Source organism: Protopterus annectens, chromosome 3.part0 (genome assembly GCF_019279795.1).
Source record: "Protopterus annectens isolate FY-2018-M chromosome 3.part0, PAN1.0, whole genome shotgun sequence".
NCBI lineage: Eukaryota > Metazoa > Chordata > Ceratodontiformes > Protopteridae > Protopterus > Protopterus annectens.
The window spans coordinates 27302515-27323363 of NC_056731.1; the positions used below are offsets into that span (position 1 = coordinate 27302515).

The 20849-nt window shown below is 37.2% G+C and overlaps 1 protein-coding gene across 3 annotated transcripts in view; it reads left to right on the forward strand.

The window, feature by feature from the left end:
- The window catches only part of CCHR3.PART0H10orf67 (chromosome chr3.part0 C10orf67 homolog), a 2394588-nt gene that overhangs the window by 1800554 nt on the left and 573185 nt on the right, over positions 1–20849 (forward strand). For all 3 annotated transcript variants that reach the window (XM_044064558.1, XM_044064557.1, XM_044064559.1), the window contains 2 exons: positions 1650–1757; positions 1897–1988. In XM_044064558.1, the coding sequence (XP_043920493.1) occupies positions 1650–1757; positions 1897–1988 (200 nt within the window). The remainder of the gene's footprint in view (positions 1–1649; positions 1758–1896; positions 1989–20849) is intronic.

A 20849-nucleotide genomic window follows, 5' to 3' on the forward strand; every position in this document is an offset into this window, starting at 1 on the left:
TATATGAACTAGATCATCAGATTAATTTGAGGTTTGTTACACAGAAAATAGTTTTGTTTATTACTCTGACTTCTGCAAGAAGTGTATATGAGTTACAAGGTCTCTCGGGTCAACTTTATCTCATTTTCCACAAAGATAGGTTTTCCCTGAGAACTAATTATTTTATGGTTAAAATGGTTTCCAGGTTTACATTAAGCCAAGCTATTCCATCTCCTTGTCTTTTTTCCAAAATCTAAAAATAAAGGAGACAGAATTCTTCATACTCTGGATGTCCACATACAACTCCAATATTTTCTTAATAAACCTAAAACCTTCAGGAACTCTGACCATTTATTAATTTCTTATGACAGTAGAAATAAAAGGACAACCATCCAAATAGTGGTTGCATCCTCTCTCCTTTTCTTATACCCATCACAACAAGCCAGTTCCAGGTAGGGTCAAGGCACACTCTGCCAGGGCCTTGGCTTCATCAGTGGCTTTTTGGAAAGGGGTTGACTCTAGAAGTAGTCTAGAAGCAGCAATGTTGTCCTCTGTGCATAGTTTTACAAAGCACTACAAACTAGATTCCTTTTCCAGGTCTAGAGCAAATATAGTTAGGACCTTTCTCCAGGGGCTCCTGGGCTCTCGTCCTTCCCCTCAAAGTCATTATAAGCTAGGGTAATCTACCCATATCACTAAGGCTACTGCAGCAGTAATCAAATAATGAACATAGTACATCAGTGTAAGTAAACTTGCTATAACAGTACATGTTCAAATAATCACTACTGTAGAAGTTGCTTCATCTCTCATTCTCCCTTATTTTGGTATATTTTTGTTGCCAGGGTGTGTACATTGATTTTTATTTGCCTAGCATTATCCTCTTTCAGGGCTCTATCCTCTCTCTTTCAATTTGCATGAAAGCTTTGGAGGGCTTGGTACCCAGACTATTGATTTTCTACACACCTATTTGAGCTACTAATGGTCTGGGCACCTGGAAGGTGCTCTTAAGCACTGGAAGCTGGCTGACTGTTATATCCTGTGCAGGATACAACCCATATTTCTAAGGCTACTGCAGCAGTGATCATATGAACATCTACTGTTATGGTACGTTAACTTAGGGAACTGTAGTATCCTTTGTTCAATATAATTTTCTTTCATTACATTTTTATTCTTCTGCCACAATTGATTTTTTTTATAAGTAGCTGTAAACTCTGTCTGCATTAATTCTGGTATAGAACTTGAAAAGCAAGTTACTGGTTTGTAGTTCTTTGAATGGTTTGCAGGTTTACTTTTAAGGAGTATAATTTTCTTGTTGTTAATCATGTTCGTATCAGTTTGGGATGTGCATATAAGTAAATTTCACTTAAGGCTAAATCATTGTGCAAAGATGTTGCTACATTTAGCAAGTGGTTACAAAATTAGCATTGTTGAAGAAAGCAAAACAGAATAGTAATTGCAATAAATAAACTAAACTTCTAAGATTGGAGGTATTAGGCAAAAATAAGGAGAGGGGCATGTAAACCTCATTTTAGCTAATTACAGGAAAGTGGAATTTCATTTTGTCTGGTACATGAATGAATGAATACTATTGTATATATGACTCATTTTAATCCATTTTTAATTATTTTGTAATGTACATTTAACTAAATATATTATTCATTCAATTTTAGATGCAGCTGAGGCATGAGAGAGACATAAAGAAAATAGAAGAACTGGAACAAGACAAGTTCAAATTGCTTGAGAATCAGAGAAAACCTTCCCCGCTGCCTGTTGTGAAGGTATTTTGTAGTGAATCTGAGCATTTCATTCGAGAGTGCAGAATGCTGTATTTTATTAACTGAAATCATCACAGCTTTTGAATTTAAAGAACTTCATTGAGAGCTTATTTTATTGTTTTAAATGTTCTTTATTTTAAAGGAATTACCTCCACCTGTCATAAAAGATGAATCACGAGATGAGTTGAATAAAATGAAGAAAAGAGAAAAAGAGCAACAGAAGCATATAGAAAGGCAAGTTCTGCTCTTATTTCATTTTATTTTGGTAAGTAGTGCCAGTTATACGTATGTGCTAAGGATCTTCCTCACTTTTTAAACTACTTATCAACTCCTTGCTTTACTATCAAGCCTTCCTGTGCCTTTTGGTTTGCAGCACTAAGTTTTGTTTTGACAAAACTAACCAGAAGACAGAGTGTACTGATAGTCTTTCTTGACAGTTTATTTCTAAGTTCTGCTGGAATTAAAAAATAATACGGACCATTGAATTGTGCTACCAACCAGTCACATCATTATTTTTATCCTTTATATGTTAACTTTTATTTGTATTTTATTTTGCTTTTGTTACCATTTTTTTCTGACTGGGTTTAATCAAAAAAGCCTAAAGCTTCAACATATTACAAATATTTTTAAACTGACTTTCAGTAATATATATGGACGGACATTAAATAATATACATTAACAATTACACCTACATTACATTTATATGTAAGCAGAGACAGCTATCACAGTATAAATTATATTTATGCATTAGTAGATGTTGAACATTGAACATTTGAAGAGGTGTAGTTGTGTATTTGTCAGATTGATAATAGATTGCTTGATCAGTGCTTAGAAATTCAAAGAAATGAGGGTGAGGGAAGGAGCTAGTTATGGCAGAAGGAACTAGTTAGTGCAGAAAATGTTAATATTGTCGTTAAGAGATGGGGTATAAAGCAGGTTCAGAGCTAATTATATGTATGGCTGTCATACGGTTTATATTAGAAGTATAGAGGTAGAGAGTGAGCAGAGTCACAAAACAATGTATATGGCTGACAGATGCTAGCAAAACTATTCAGGTATTGGTGAAGACTAGTTGTGAGGCACAGGATTCTTTATTAAAAGAAATGGTATGACAGTGTGGCAAGTTGAAGATAAAGTAACATTTATCCTGGAGATGTACAGGAACACTCCCATTGTGATTTAATAGGTGAAGTTTTAGTTGTGTTTTAAATGAATTTACATACTGAATGGATTTCAGTGGAATGTGGTTCTATAGTTTAGCTACACTATTTGGATGTAGAGAGTCACATGCAGTACTAGCTGATTTGGTTGTACTGCTTAGTGATTTTTCTCTAGACCATAAAATTCTATTGAGGCAGTAGTGTTATAGTAAGATGTTTAGGGCTGGGCAATTTTCCGGCTTATACAGAAGTCTGTGTATTGTAGTTAGCTGAGAAAGAGCTAGGTGATGTGACAGTGCTAACCAGTTTAATTCTCTGAGGACTAATCAGTGGTATGCTCTATTGTTATAGTTTACTGCAAATTTGGTTATTTTATTATAACATTCCTCAAGTTTGGACAGTTGTAAAACTTGAAGTTCAGTAAAGATTTGGGCAACATAGAGGAGAGACGGCAGTAAGACAGTAGAGGTCATACGTGTTCTGGCTATGTCATTAAGGCAGGTTTTTTCTCTGTATAATGTACCTATTTTTTGTTTTGATTTTAGTACTTTTTGAACTCTCACAGCTGTCATGAGCACAGGTGCCTTAGGTAAATTGTGTATGAAGTAAAATTAACATAAAATACGTTTTGCATAGTCACTAATGTTATTACGATGATTAAGCCACTCTTACTTTTGTTTTGTGATTTTTTTCAAAGAATCCATGATGGATGCCTGAGATGGGTTTTCCCAAGTTCTAAATGACTAAAAATAAAAAAAAAAACATTCAATGGCTTTTCATCGACTGTAGTACTGCTCTCCAAAAGTAGTAACATAGTGTGCATTAGTATAGTTTGTGATGTGGTCAACACACACACTTTCACTGTCCTCCATTCATTGCTAGCCAGTTTAAATATTCTTAGTCTGCAACTGAACAGAAATTAGAGTGAGCTGCTCTGTTTTTATCATTGTATAGCTCCCCACTGTGACCTACTTTTTTAACTTCTTTTGATTAGTAGTACTACATTTAGTTAAAAAAATGAAAACATGTTCAGCTTTTTACTTTTTTTTTGTCATTAACATTTTGAACAAAAATACACTGAGCTTGTAGGTCTCCATTTAGTCACTGCTGCTAAGCATAAACCAATAATAAATGCTGTACTTAGCAGCTCTTTTGTTCAACTTTCACTTTTGACTAAAATTGCTTGATCAACTTTGAATTTTCTGTTAGTAGTTGGCAAGGATTCTTACTCCTCAAAGCAATGTTACTTGTTTCACCATCTTTAGTTACATAATCAACTCCAGAATGACTGGATTTCATGGAGAGGAAAATTCCTCCTGCAATGACCTCTAAACAAAGCTTTATTTTGACGAATGTGCATTGTCACAGATGGCTGTCACACAAGCGGATACATCTTGTGGGTTTTTCTTACATTTACATAAAGAAGCAAAAATCTTTACGTGTGAGTCTAACAATCTTCCATAGGTAATTTTCAGTAAAAAAATATCTTTACAGTACTGTAGAAAGAAAAACACTTTAAATGTCTGCATTTATATATCTTCCTCAGTCATGGCTGAAAAGTGACCAGTGTTGTCAGTCTGCTTTACATTGTGTCTGCTAGATTTACAGGACTCAAGTATGTAGATTGTGTGGTTTCCCTTGAACTCTAAAACCAACAGTTTTACATTGAGGGTTTTCTGACTACACTGTTGTGGCAGAAGTGTGCTGTAGTAAATCTATCTGAGTTGGGGGCTGCTGGCTGAAAGCTTATTGTGTGTTTTCCTGATTGGTCTGTAGGCCTCGCTGTTGTAAAACTCATTTTTCTGATTCTATATAAGCACAAAGTTTGCACTAGGCTGTTCTCTGTCCAGCAGCAGTTAGCAGTGCCCTGTATGGATGCAAACACTATCAAGTAAAAATTTCCCATAGAATAACTATCTCTGCAACCTTCCCCAATCCCCCTGCTACTGTAGGTGCATCTGAGTTGTGCGCAGAGCAGCATGGCCTTGTTGGATAGCTGCAGTTCACACTGAGTATAGCACCCATTTTTTGTCCTTGTACCATCATATCCATCCAGTTAAACCTCCCGACTCTTTTTAAATTCATAGTAATTAAGCTGAAACCATGGATAGGCACTTTCCTGTTATCTCTGTGGCCATCCTGGTGGACATGGGAATCCTGATGCAATGAAGCAATTGTCTCATGTCTACTAACAACCACTTATTCCTGAAACAAACAAACACAGTATGTGAGAGATGTAGTTACACTACGAAAATTGAGACATGACCCTCACATCCTGACAAATAAAATTTCAAACAGTTTGTCAGCACCCAAACATCATTTCCCTTATTAAATAAGGTCTAGACATATAAATCCACATATGTGGAGGTATTCACAAGTAACTTAGCAAAACCCTTTGAGGCCTCCCATACGCTGCCAACAGAAACCACATTCAAACAAAATCAAGTCATTACTAATCACCACATATAAAAATACACATCAGTGTCTCCACAACCAAGCCCCTAAGGCGAGACACCCCACATTCAAACATCTTGTTCATAGGAGACACCATCATGAGACACATGGACACCCCCCCCCCCACCAAGCTGCATAAAGAGAGGGTTACAGTCAGTTGCCTGTCAGGGGCCAGGATTTGCCAGATCACGCAGGTACTCAGGTCACTCAACCACCAGTACCAGTATGACTCATTCATAGTCCATGTGGGTGTAAATGACCTGAGAATTACCTCTCTGGATTATATGAAGAGAGACATGATAGACCTCAGATGGTATGAGCCTTGCATTGAGCAAAATTCTACCCTCACCAAGACCGATACCACAATACAAACAGAAAATGATTGACTTCAATAATTGACGTAGCTACTGGTGTCATTCCAAGGTGATTCAGTATTGTCTGCCTCAGATGACGTGATTGACAGACCATTCTGCTTTGCCAGAGATGGACTGCACCTGTTCCCACTAGGCTTTCAAATACTGGCCAAGACATTAGCCACCACCATAGTGCCTTTTTTAGGCAGTGCCAAATCAACAGACCTACCAATGTAATAAGTTCTTCTAATGCCAAACTGAAGGCACTGCTGCTGAATGCTAGAAGTCTTAACAAGAAGCTGCACTCCCTGGGAACTCTCCTCTCCCTGGATAATGCTGACATCTGTGCAGTTACAGAGATGTTGTTCAACGCTGTGGAAAGCACCTAGCAGTACAAGGCTTCAATGCCTATTACACATTCAGACAACTCTCTGAAAAGGAAAAACGAAAGGGGGAGGTGTTTCCATTTACATAACAAACAATCACACCTTAAGATTGGTCAAGCAGGATGATTGTCTTGAGTTACTCCATGTCCAGCTGACCATAGGCAAAATCCCCCCACCATCTCATCGCTAGCTACAGATCCCCAACCATGAACCATGAAAACTGCTCCACATACCTGATGTTACTAGAATCACTTACTGTTCAGCCCAGTACACCACTCCTGGGGAATTTTAACTACCCCTCCATAAACTGGGGAACATACACGGCCAATAACATGCAGGTTTAGAGATTCTTGAAATTTGTCAATGCAAATCCTGTGGAACAGTTGGCCTTCTCTCTCACTAGGGGCCGAAATATCCTTGACATAGTACTCACAAACATGGGTGAGCATTACCCCCCCCCCAGTGTAATGCCTCATTAGTAAGATCGAATTATAAATCAGTCTCCTTTGAAATAAATGTAAAAGTAGAACCCAATCAAACCATAAAACCCTAAATAATTTTTCCAAGGCAAATTACCTTTTATTACGTGATAACATAGGTAATTTTAAAGACCCCCTCTAACCCCAAAAAATGGAGGCCCACACAAAAGTAAACATGAATGCCCTGTATAACTGCTTAAACAACTGGACTGAAACAACAGTACCTGACCGAACTAAACCCAGGTCTAGCTGGTAAACAAAAGTCACCCTGGTGGACCCCTGGCATTAATAGACTATACAACAGAAGGAAGAAATTCCTGTCTAGAAATTAGAGGAAGGGTGCACAACAGAGAAAAAAAATCATTCATTAGTCTCAACAGACAAATCAGGTAACTAGTCAAGTCTTCAAAAGCTAAATATGAGACTAATATAGCCTCTCAAGCAAAGGATAACCACAAAGCATTTTTTAGTTATGTCTGTAATCTGAAAGGAAACACTGAACAATATGCTGAGCTGGCTGTAGATGGCACTACCTATACTCAGCGAAAAGGAATAGCAAACCTGCTGGCCAATAAATTCATCTTAAATTTCACCCCCTCATCACCTCTGGTCACTCCCATGAAATACTCCCCTACCATTCCTTTGCCTGTTATCACAAAAGAACAAGTCATCACTACGCTCTCTAAAGCTAGAAACACTGCATCAATGGACCAAGACAGATTCCCACAGTGCCTATTAAATAGCTTGAAACATTACCTAGAATACCCACTCGGATCTGTGTTTAGCCACAGTCTGCAGACAGGCTTTGTCCCAGTAGAGTGGAGGACAGCAGTGGTTATCCCTCTGCACAAGGGTGGACCATCACTAGGCCCAGGAAACTACCGACCCATAAGTCTGACTAGCATCATATGCAAGGCTATGGAAAGGATAATCATGGATCTGATGACATAGGAAACCTCCAGACTGTAGACCCAACCCAATTTGGCTTCATCAAGGGCAGGCCCTGCCCGGTCAATCTTTGGACTTCTTTGAGAAGACCACCAAGGCCATGGATGAGGGTAGGTTGGGCATACTACCTACCATGAGCTGGCCAAGGCATTTAATACAATAACTACTCAGGTATTAGAGATAAACTCACAAAATTAGGCCTAAACCTCTACATCACCAGATGGATAGCCAAATGGCTTATGGGTAGAACACATATTATTAGAGTGGAGGAATTCACATCCAGCAAGAGGCCATCCACCAGTGGAGTACCACAGGGCTCAATGCTGGACCCCCTCCTGTTTTGGATATAATTTTCAGATGTCAAGGCAAATGTAGATGGCCTTTGGCTGACCAAGTTTGCTGATGACTGCAAGTTGGGAGCAATCATTAACTCACCAAAAATGATGTGGATATCCTACAGAAAGGGCTGACGCAGACTAATGATTAGTGTCAGAGCCATGGCCCCAAACTAAATGCAAAGAAGCATATAGGAATACCCTTTGGGAAATCTAATACCTCTGCAAATTACATCATTAATAGCACCCCCCAAGAGTGGACCCCATGGTGAGAGTTCTGGGTACTCAGATAGATAGTAATCCGAACTTTGACCGCCATCTGTCCACGGTGGTGAGGAAATGCTTCTATGTGGCTCAACTTATAAGTAAGGGCATGGCATCTAGATCTAAGGATGTTAAAGTACCACTGTACTTGGCCCGCATCAGACCAATAATCAAGTACAATGCACCCTTTGGCATGTACCTCACCAGCCACCTGCAACTCTTGGAGCATCCTCAGAAGTTTCTCACCAAAAAATACAGGGTATAACCAACATGTCATATGTGGAACTATTAAAAGCCCTATCACTGTATTCAGTTTCCTAACAATTACTGAGGGATCTGTGCATGACCTAGAAGACAGCATCTGACTCAGCCCTGATGAAAATGTTATATATTCAGAAAACTAACTGCAAGAGGGTTACCCGCTTCAAGGATCTAAACCCGATCTTTGACGTGAATAATTCATGCTAGAGCGACAGAAATGTGTCCCAGAGATTGCCCCTTCTCTGGAATAAGCTTCCTATTCACGTGAAGCAGAGCCCTTCCCTGACCACCATCAAGTGCAGTCTAGACCAATTGCAAATTCTCTCTTGGAGTATGTAAAAATTGTCAAAGCCCCACTTCCTGACGCTTGTTATCTTTCCTCTAGGGGTAGAAAATTGGTTAAAATCTGGATAAAACTAGCTAGGCTTGTAAGGCTTTTGAGACATTAGCATAGTAATCTCCTATGAAACTATAGGAATATAAATTAATGCAAATTAAATTAATAAAAGATAAGTAAAAGTAAATAACTTCTTACTGAGACTCTTGTTTGCTGTAATAGCTACATTACGTCCAAAGATACCTGTTTTCAGGCTTCACTAGAAAATAAATTTTACCTATTTACTGCAACTAATATTTTATAGATTATATTTAAGAAATGATCACAAAATCAACAAAACTTACATTTTTCTTGTAAGCTTTATGTACTGTATGCAGTGTGTTTTATTTGAAATTCTGTGTATTATGTATTATGTTAATCTGCCTGGATGAATATAAACTTATATTAAAACACAGTTTTTAGCTTTTTTACAATAGCTGGTGCAATTCCCATTATTTCAGCTTCTAGTTTCAGTTAGTGGTATTGATTGCTGTTTCTCAGTTAGTTTATTAAATTAATATATATGTTTGCTTACCACCACTAGAAAAATAGTCTTTGTAGAACTGTGATGATTATATTCATGAGAATGACAAGTTTGTTTATAGTTCTGGTATAGTTTTATTGGAGTAATGCACTATTGATAATATTTATTGATTGTCGTTTAAAAAGTTACTTTTTATCTGTAAATGATCATTGCTGCTTGATTGTTTAACAGTTACTTTTTTAGATCTGAAGAAGCACCTAGTTGTGGGCGTAAAAGCACTTATCTTTTTTACTTTTTTATTCTTTTATTTGCAATAAAATATTTGATTTTGCACTCTGCCCTATTAGCTGTGTGTTCTGTCTAATCCTGTTTGAAATTCGTAGTCTGATCAGCCTTGTCCAATAAGTTTGGTTAACATTACCTGCTTCTGTTTTGCCTAAATTTATGGAGAATGGCAGAGAGTGGAGAGTTGAAATTGGATTATAATCCTAATGGGTCATAGGTATCTGCTTTTTCCAGTCATTTTGGCCGTATGCTGCAGGTGGAAGGCAATCCTCTATTATCTGCTTCCAGCGATGTTGCTACATCTGAGAATAAGCTATTGGCAGTGGATTGTGATGGTTTTGTGGCTGCTTTTAAACATCTGTTGAACAGTTTATACAAATACAAGAGACTGGAGTGGAAGAGACTACACTTGGAAGCCTGTTTACAGTACAAAATGGTTCTGAGAGGTTTTCGGGTGCTGAGGATGCCTACCTGGGTCTACTTCACATGACTGAAATTTTATTTGACTGAGACCATAATACCGGATTTTCAAAATACTAAAAACTCATTTGACTGAATCTCATTATACTGAATAGTAAACCATAGGCATGATTTGGGTTTCCCTTCTCCTTTGACTTGCTTGTGATAAAAAGAATTACTGCAACTTATAGTGCTGATTGTCAGAATACCAATAGTCATGTAGAAAGTAGTGTTGTAGTGTTTCTAAATGTGGGTATGTCTGTTTACATTTTTATGGGAAGTATCTCAAGTAATATGGCAGATGTGTTGTGCGTTCCCAGCAGTAGCGGCAGTGTGTAGACTACTGTAAGATAAGTAAAATGTATATATGCCCTTTTCCCCACTGTAGTGCGATCCTGGAGTTATATATATATAGTTGGGGGGGGCATAGCCCCACACCTAGTTTGCTTTTATATCATCTTGTTTCTGTTAAGAGTAAGTAGTAGTAAGTAGCTTTTAAGTTCCGGAAAGAGTTAGTCATTGGTGTTGTAAGTGTGCATGTCGATGGTTTACAAGTTAGTATTTTGAAATTTAGCATTGTAAGGTTTCAGTATTATGAGTTTCAGTCAAGTGAGTTTTCAGTATTTTGAAAATTAGGTATTTTGGTCTCAGTCAAATGAAAGTCAGTCAAATGAAATTTCAAGTCATGTGAAGTAGACCCGCCTACATATGGTAACACGTATCCGATATTATTGAAGCAATGGCAGTCGCTCAATTTAGAGCTAAGTTTTAATTTTATGAAGTTATTAATTGTGGTTTCTTGAGCCTATAGAAACATCTATTTTCAAGGAGGTCATAACTGACAAAGATAAGATGGGTGCATTTTTACGGGTCTATATCATATGAGCGAATCACACAAATTACGAACACTCATAATATCAAATGTACTGGACCTCAAACTTCCTATTGTGGGGGGCTGTGCCCCCCACACTCCCCGCTAAATATATATTCCAACTCCGAGATCCCATTCTTCACTGTACCGCAATCTCAGAAAAAACACTTTGAGGTCCAATATTATGAGCGTTCGCAATTTGTGCGATTCGCTCATATGACATAGACCCCATTTTTACTATCTTCAGCATGTAAGCAGAAAATTGCTGATTTATTTGTGGATGTAGCCTCTTATGAAAAGCGGCCGCAGGATGTGAAAAACAAAAATTAATGGATATGACAGACTTTTGGGAAGGCTGTTTTTTTTTTTCCTGACTGAGGACTGAATCCCATTGTCAATCTAAAACAGGCCGTTGTGAGTAGTAATGAGAATGGTGCTGATGCACTGAGTAGTCTGCCGGGACAAAGATGGTTAATAACGTGGCTTTTAACAAAAGACCGACTGTTCCATCAAATGACTTGTTGCTAACTTCCTCTGTTGCAAAGGCTACTACTAATGTTATGGCAGACAAAAACGTTACGGAAGGTATACTTTCTGATTCTGCCTCGGCTATGGCATTGAACACAGTGTTAATACTTTCAGTGCATTGTGTGCTACATCCTCTTCTTTTTTACATTTTCAGCTACCAGAACCTGTGAGGGAGAGCAAACAAGAAGGGAGAGGACGCTCATCTAGCAGGAATTGGCAAGGTCGGAAGATACCACAATTACCAGGGCAATTAGAACTGGGACCATCGTTACAGAGAAAAGTTCCTTGGACTTTGTTATGACAATTCCTTTAAGTTGACTAATGAACACATAAAAGTTCTTAATAAGGGACTTTCATTTGTATCTGCAAAAGGTTCAGTTTTGATTAATGTACTTAACTAACCTTAGACTATTTGCTGGAAATGTCACACTTAGGGTGCTATAGGGAGATATACAACAAGTGTGTTTTAGAAAGTCTAGCCAGTTTGTCCCAAATAATGTAACCCTTGTAGAAGCAGTTTTGAAAATCTTTGAAAGAGATATTTGTGAGGTCTTAAGTCGGAAGTATAGGAAACTTTTTCATTAATTTAACACAGCAAGAGTTTAGTGCTTTATATGAGCTAATGTCTAATGAACATGTACAGATGCACCCAGCAGACAAGGGAGGTGCCATAGTATTGATAGACACTACTAAATATATAGAGAGCATGAATACTATGTTACGAGATGCTCTTACATATTCTGAATGCATGAGATTTAATATTAATGAATTAATAGAGAAGTTACATTCCCGTTTACGTGATCTGCTAATGGATTGTGTTACTGATAAAGATCTACAGGATTACTTTTTGGTTGAATTTCTGACCTTTTCTATTTTGTACAGCCTCCCAGAGATGCATAAATCTTTGATTAATCCACCAATGAGGCCAATAGTATCTGGCTGAGGGTGGGTTACAGAATCCCTTTCTATTTTTGTTGAGAAAATGCTTTGCCCTGTATTGGATAAGGTTAGCAGCATATTAAGACACTAAGCATTTTTTAATCTATGCTATTTGATTGGTCCAACAGTTATAAGGGTACCAACTTTATACGTGTTACTATGGATGTTACCTCCCTTTTTACTATAATTCCAAATGACACAGGAATACATTTTCGTTAGACTTTTCCTCTCTAGGCATTCTAACTAATACTGACTAGATATATTTGATATGCACTTTGTTATATATTATATTAAATAATAATGCTTTTGTCTGTAATGAAAAGTTTTTTCTTCAGAAAATCAGAGTAGTAATGGGTACCATGTTTGCTAACAGTTATGCGAACATCGTACTGGCATAGTGGGAATCCCTATTTATTTGATAGAAGCAATTTCTTTTTGAAATGTATACCTTACTATGCTCGTTTCATGGATGATATTTTTCATGTATGGACAGGGCCAATAAGCATTCTTCACAATTTTGTTGATTATCTTCATCAAACCACATAATTTTTAAAATTCACTTTAAATTATTCTTCCGTAAGCATAGACTTTTCAGATGTCTGTGTTCGTATTACATCTATGGGTCTGAATACTAAGTTATATAGGAAATCATGTAAAAAGAAGTCAGTGTATTACATCGTAGCAATATACAACCACATCATATACATAAAAATATTTTAAAGGGGCAGTTCTATAGATTGGCCAAACTCAGTGTGGATGATGGGGATATGCTATGATCTTTTAATGAACTAGAAAATGAATGTTTGTGTAGGGGATATTCTGAGAAAGAGATAGATGCTGCTCAGAATGAAGTTTTACAACATAGAAAAGATTCTGCAAAACCTTATTTTTCTAAATGTGACAATAATTCTCAGCCTAGATCTAATGCACAGAACAACTTATGGATAAGTATTACCTATTCTAATGATGTTCATTTAGTATGTGATGTAATAAAGAGAAACTGGCATACACTAACCACCGATGATAGATATAGGAGGTTCCTGGGTGAGGCACCTCACTTCAGTTTTAAAAACAATCATTCTTTGAATAGATGGCTTTGCTATAAGATGTTTGGAAAGATTATCGGGAGATCTGAAAGGTTAGGAATGCATACATGTAGGTCTTGCAATATGTGTGAGTATATTAATAGTAATGTTAGTTATTCTCATCCGTTTACTAAATGTGTCTATTATTTTAACTTTTGTGCTGACTGAAGAAGTAATACTTTGATATATCTGGCAACATGCAAATTATGTGGAAGTTACTATGTGGGGAAAACAAATCAGGCACTAAAAGATCGTATATGTGAACATGTCTATGATATTAGAAGACAGGATACAGAAAGTACCCTATCTAAACATGTTTTATCTACTGATATTAACCATTCTTTTGATTTTTTTGGTTTTAGAATTGTTTAAAGTAGATATCAGAGGTGGTGACACCAGAACTAGGACCGAATATCTAGAGGTTAAATGGATATTAGAACTATAAGCTGATAAGGGTAATAGACTGAATGAATCTGTCCCTTTAAAACCTATCCTTAGATCATGTGCTGTAATACATTGAATTTGAAACTTTGTATTTAATTGATTAACAGTTTCTTTTTACTGGTTTTACTGGTTATATCACCAGGTAAAACAGTTCCTTAACTCACTAGCTGAATCACAAATAATGATATACTCCTCTTTACTACTCCTCTTGTTTGCACCATACCTCCTTACCTTGTATGAAAACCAGTTTCTCACGGGATTTCAGGTCCCGAAAGGCCATACTATCACCCCAGCTAAAAATCATCCCACCTTCAACCATACTTACAGTACCAGGTCCTATCCAACATCTTGTTCAGTCTATCAACATCTCAACCCCAGGCACATTAGCTCTAGATCCAAACACTACCACAAACTAATAAATTCCTGAAGTTCATCACCAAGTATAGACTTAACCTAATACTTGGTGGTGATATTCACCCCAACCCTGGCCCACCCACTTCAGATACACATACCCCCTCTACTTGCAATCTAAGCTACAAACCTACAATTAATAGACCAACTAACACTCTCCTAGCCTGTCATCTCAATATTAGAAGCATTAATAACAAGGCACATGAATTGCATGCACTTCTGGATGTCCACTCCCCTGAGATTCTCTGTTTATCTGAAACCTGGTTAAAACCTAACACTACAGACAATGAAGTCTTACCACCTGGGTACAACATACACAGGCTGGATCGTGCTTCCAGGTAGGGGTGTGGGGTAGCTGTACTCTATAAATCTGATTGAATGTCACCATAGATGTAATACAACCACCTCAGATTAATAACTCTGAGATTCTTGCCACCAAATTGCAACTTAATAAAAATAAATGCATTAATATCATCTGTATGTACATTCCCCCAGGTAACAATATATCTGCACTTGAAGATATCCTGCACTGGCTATCTTGTCACTACCCCCAAGAAACCCTACTACTTGGAGACTTTAACATAGACTGGGGCACCTGTTCCTCAGAATCCACAACCACCCATATTAACCTGCATGCATTTACACAAATCATATCCACCCCTACCAGGATAGGTAAACCCAACCAAAAAGAAAGCATACTTGACAGGGTACTCATAACTGGGTACTCATAAATAGTCACCCCCAAATGTACACCTTTGGTACCCTCCCTGATGGCCTAAGCGATCACCTTCTTACATATGTAATTAAGCACAAAGACATTAATTCCCAACAACCCTTACTCAGAAAGGTTATAAACAATAAAAACTTTGATCCTGCCAAATTCCAACAAGAACTCAACTCATGTAATTGGTCTATTCTAAAACACCTCCCCTTAGAGGAAGCAGTAGCATACTTTAACAACAAATTCCTTGAGATCCTTGATTTGCATGCACCTGTTCATTCAAAGAGAACAAAGGCAAAAACTGCTCCATGACTTTCTAAAGAGTCTAAACTCAAAATGACCCTTAGAAACAAAGCATGGGCTTTATGGCGTTCTTCTAAAGACCCCCAAAATCACATTAAATACAGGCAATCCAGGAACGAAACTAAAAAATCCATTTTACAAGACAAACAACAATACTACTGTAATTTACAGACAGTAAATCAAAATAGCCCTCAGAAGTTTTGGGCAGGTTTAAATAATCTACTATATCCTGGACAAACTTCAAACCCAATCCCTGCTGCTACTATTGATAAAACCCCTGAAGATGTTTCTGACAGTTTTAACCAATTCTTTACTGAGACAATTCCAGCCCTAGCTAGCCAACTACCTCCTAACTCCCCTGGTCCTGAAAGTACCACCCCTAGAAACCTACTCGCGTTCAGCTTACAACCAGTTGCCACTTCACTTATCCGTACCTTGATCAAAAAATTAAAACCCACTACACTTTCTGCTGATCAACTCACTGCCTTGTACCTACAAAAATCAGCTGATGCTATTGCTTACCCCGTCTCAATACTAATCACTCGAACCATAGTAGAAGCTAAAATTACCACCATCTGGAAAATATCCTATGTAATCCCACTTCACAAAGGAGGCAGCTCTACTGAATTCTCCAATTATAGGCCAATAGCTATACTCTTTCCACTTGCAAAGATTATGGAAAAATGTATTCATAGACAACTCATGCACCACCTAATCCAGAATCACCTTATGGCAGACACTCAGCATGGCTTCCGTCCTCATCACAGCACTACTTCAGCCCGCCTAGCCTTTACCAACACCATAAACCATAATCGCAACAATAATTGTATATCCTCAGCCCTCTTCTTGGATCTTTCCAAGGCATTCGATATGGTTGATCACCAACTTTTAATCCACACCCTGCAAACATTCTGTCTAGATACTAGAGCCCTTCAATGGTTTCAATCCTACCTGAATGGTCGACAGCAGGCTGTCCTCTGGCAGAACAAACTCTCTAATCTTCTACCTAACACCCTTGGAGTACCACAAGGCTCTATACTAGGGCCCCTGCTGTTCTCCATCTTCATTAACGACCTTTATACTGTCATCCCAAAAGTCAGCTGTATCCAATATGCTGATGACTCTACTCTGATTTGCTCAGCCACATCTCCAATAGAGTTATGGTCAGCTACCCAGACCACCTTTAATACAATAGAAAACTGGCTTTCTCGTCTGATCCTAAATCCCAAAAAAACTAAAATGCTGTTATTTTCACCAACACGTAGGTCTACCACTTTCACCTTTACCATAAATTCAAATGATGGCACAATAATCTCCCCTGACCCCCTCTACAAAACTATTAGGTGTCATCATAGATAATAATCTAAAATTCGACCTACATGTTAACCAAACTATCAAAACCATCAATAAAAAACTAGGGTCACTTGACAGAATAAAAGCCTTCCTAACCCCTCCAGCTAAAATTGCCATAGCTCGCTCTCACCTTCTTTCAACCCTTCTGTATGCATCCCCTCTACTCTCAAATTTAAACAAGACTGTCCTTAACAAACTCTCAATTTGCTACAACCACATTGCCAGGTTTGCCACTGGGCTGCCTTTTAGGACACATCATTGCATCAATCTAAATCAGCTTGGGTGGCTTGAACTACCCAGCCTAATCCAGTATAACCAACTGATTATGGCCTATAAAATCCTCTATAATCCGGACAATACTCCTGCACTTAAAAATATTATCACCCCCTATAGCAATCCTAGACCGCTTCGATCCTCTAACAAACTACTAATTCAGACTAGCAAAATTAATAACACAGCCGGTGACTCTCTCTTTGCAAACTCTGTAAGTAGACCCTGGAACTCTCTTCCAGCTGATATTACCTTACTTTCTACCTTAGGTCAATTTAAAACTAGACTCAAACAGCATTTGACACTTAACTGGCTATGTCAATGTATCAAGCCTGGCTAACTCTCTCTAGAATGTGTAAAAATCTGTTAACCAGTTTACTGTGTAATTTAATTTAATCCTGACTTACACTCGGGATTAACTCTAACCTGTGGAACTTGTTTAACTTGCTTACTTATGTAATCACTGTAAATAGTCTGTAATATGTAATGCTGGTATTATGTAATGCTGTATCTGCTTACCCTTGGTGCTTTTCTCCCCGAGCCTCCACTGAAAATGGACATGCATCCAGTCGGACTATCCCGGTCAACAAATGTAAAATAAAATAAATAAATACATTTTTAGATCTGAAGCAGCGCCTAGTTGTAGGCGTGAAAGTGCTTATCTTTTTTACTTTTTTATTCTTTTATTTGCTTCAATAAATTATTTAATTTTCTACTCTGCCTTTTTTGGCTGGTTATTCTGTCTTATCCTATACAAGTTTTCAGGCTTCACCAGAAAATTAATTTTACTTATTTACTGAAAATAATATTTTATAGATTATATTTAAGAAATGATCACAAAATCAATAAAAACTTAAATTATTTCTTGTAAGTTTATGTACTATATGCAGTATGTTTTATTTGAAATTCTTTGCATTATACATTCTATTAATCTGACTGTTTAGATGAATATAAATGTATATTGAAACATGGATTTTAGTTTTTACAATAGCTGATACATTTCCCATTATTTCAGCTTCTAGTTTCAGTCAGTGGTATTACTGATTGCTGTTTCTCAGTTAGTTTATTAAATTAATATTTATTAACCCAAACAAAGGATAACTGGCAAAAAGATGTGTGAATACTGTTTAGCACTTTCATTCCACTTTCATTCCATTTACAAAGTTAAAACTTCTTCAGAAAATACAGTACAAACCAAAATAAGAGTATTTAAAATTGACCCTTCTAAACCACATGACAAATGGTGACCATTCAGTGAAACACTAACAGTAAAGGAAATGTTATTTTTAAAGTGCATCCTCTTTAAAATTGTTTAACTTAGCCTAAATGCTAAATTTAAAATATGTAGATTCTTAAATATAACAATTTCAACAAAACTTTATAGACTTAAAATCAGGCTTTACTAAAAATTAATCTGATTTAAAAAGTTGTCTTAATTAATTTTAATATTTTGTATTTTGTTTACATTCCCCATGCTAATAAAAAGCACTTCAAATTTATGTGGTCATTTAGTCCAGGTTTTTTATTGACTGCTAACCTAATTTGCCATTCAGCCTCGTGATACTCCAGCAACACATTGACATTTCCTGTAAATCCATCAGAGTCCACTTTGTCAAGAACAAAAAATTACATTTTTTGAATTCTGTACATGATAGACAGTGTTTGGCTAACTCATTGTTGACATCCTTTTTGCATATAGCCAAAATATGTTCATAGATGTGTTTGGAAAATTTTCTTATACTTTTCTGTATGTAAAAACAAGAGCATGTTTAACAGCTGGTTAAGCACATTATACCAGAAGAATCACAATTAAATCTATTTCTGGCAATAATGGTTTTATGTAAACCATGTACAAAAATGCTGAACAGTTGCTGGTATATCTGCACTGCTTACATTTGCTGCATCTAAACATACCGTTAGTTGTTACACTTTCTTGAGACTGTTGTTTATGTCTTTCAAACATTATAATGTTTTTTATAAGTGAATAAAGGATCGTTTCCAAGGGTATTAACCATGTCTTAGTTACGCTGTATGATTTTCTAATTTTATTGGATTGGTTAGCATTGTCGCCTCACAGCAAGAGGTTCTCCGGTTCAATCCTCGGCTGGGGTGCCTTCTGTGTGGAGTCTGCATGTCCTCCCTGTGGTTGCGTGGGTTTCCTCCGGGTACTCTGGTTTCCTCCCACACCCCAAAGACATGCAGTAGGTGGATTGGACACTCTAAATTGGGCCTAGGTGTGAGTGTGTGCATGTGTGCGCCTTCTGTGGAAGGTTGGGCGCCGGGCTGGCAACTCGACACTGTAAAACTCCACTGCCAATCATGAGTGGACAGGTGATCTGCTGTGGCGACCCCTAACCGGGAAAAGCCGAAAGAAGAAGATTGGATTGTGTAATGAATGATGGACGTATTGGTACAAATGGGCAGAGGAAATCCTCCACTGAATTGATTTTTAAGACTATCACTGGAGGTTAATGTAGTGTGTTCGGTTTCTGATTAGCCTTGCCTTTCCTGAGTTCCATAACTTCATTTATGATTTTGTCTAAAGCATGTTTTGGGTGTCCTCTTTCGATGAACATACTTTCTAGAACATTCAGAGATAAAAACAGAATCTACACTAATTAGCCTGCTTAACCTTATAAATTATTCTTTGACCACTCCCCTTTTCATGTGGAACAGATGCAGGCTAGTGTAGTATAGATAGTTTCAGTCAGTGGTATTGATTGATGTTTCTCTGTGTCTATTAAATTAATATATATGTTTACTTACCACCACAAGAAACATATTCCTTGTAGAAATCTGATCATATTCATGCAGATTACAAATTTGTTTATGGTTTTGGTATAGTTATATTGGAGTGATACAGTACTGATAATATTTATTAATTGTGGTTTGCAAAGTTCTGATGAAGTTTTTTTCTATCTGACAAAAACGTATGTGAAGTGGTGTCAGCGTTAAATAAACTTGGTGTTTTTTTTTGGAAATCAACTTGGTGTTTCTCAGACATTGTATTCCTCCTGATTCCTCTACCTTTTGAGATTTTTTGTTTTGGTTTGCAAAGTTACTTGTTACCTATAAATGATCGTTGCTGCTTGAGCTCATTTAGCACTGACTGGGATTCGTGCATCAAGCAAATATTAGTCCGGTATAAATTTTGCAAAGTGACTGCAATACCTTTAATGTAAAATAATCAAAACGTAACCTGCAAATTATGCGAGTAAAACACTCAACACAACTGTTTGCAGGTGGGATGCCCCCCCCCATACTTTCTTGCTTACAAAAATGCTAACTCTATACTCATGCTACAAGGGGAAAAACATAAGCACCCTGCAAGGGTGAAAGTATTTCCTGCTTAAACTCCAACCTTGCAGTACACTTGACCCACTAAAAACAGTGTCAGGGATTCACTTCTCTTGGGAACTAAGAACTAGGGGATAACACTCGATGACATGATCTTTCTTGAATTGTAGAACTTCCATCAGTCCTTTGTGTTGATCTTCTTAACAATGTGACAGCCTCTTGAGTGCAAGGCTATGTGTTCTCAGCCTGTGACTCTTGTGAAGAATTTGGTTTTAAAAAAAGTGCACCTTTTACTCATTTCTTTTTGCCAGCCAAAGCTAAAGGTCATGTCACTATGCTTTGTTAGTTCACTGTCTGTTTCTTGACATTTCAGTCTTGACATTGATAAGTATTGTCTATTTGAGTCTTGCATGTAGACTTTTTCGTATATGTTCATAGTTTTGTATATATATTTTTTCTAATTATCAGTGACATCCCTTTTTTAAAAGTATTGTTACAGGTTTCAGATTCTACATCCCAAAAATCTTCCTCCTAAAGTAATTATTTTGTTCATGTGATGACCATAAAGTTCATGACTGTGAACATTGTATTAATTTTAATAACAAGATCTTGAGCAGATGGTGAAAGAA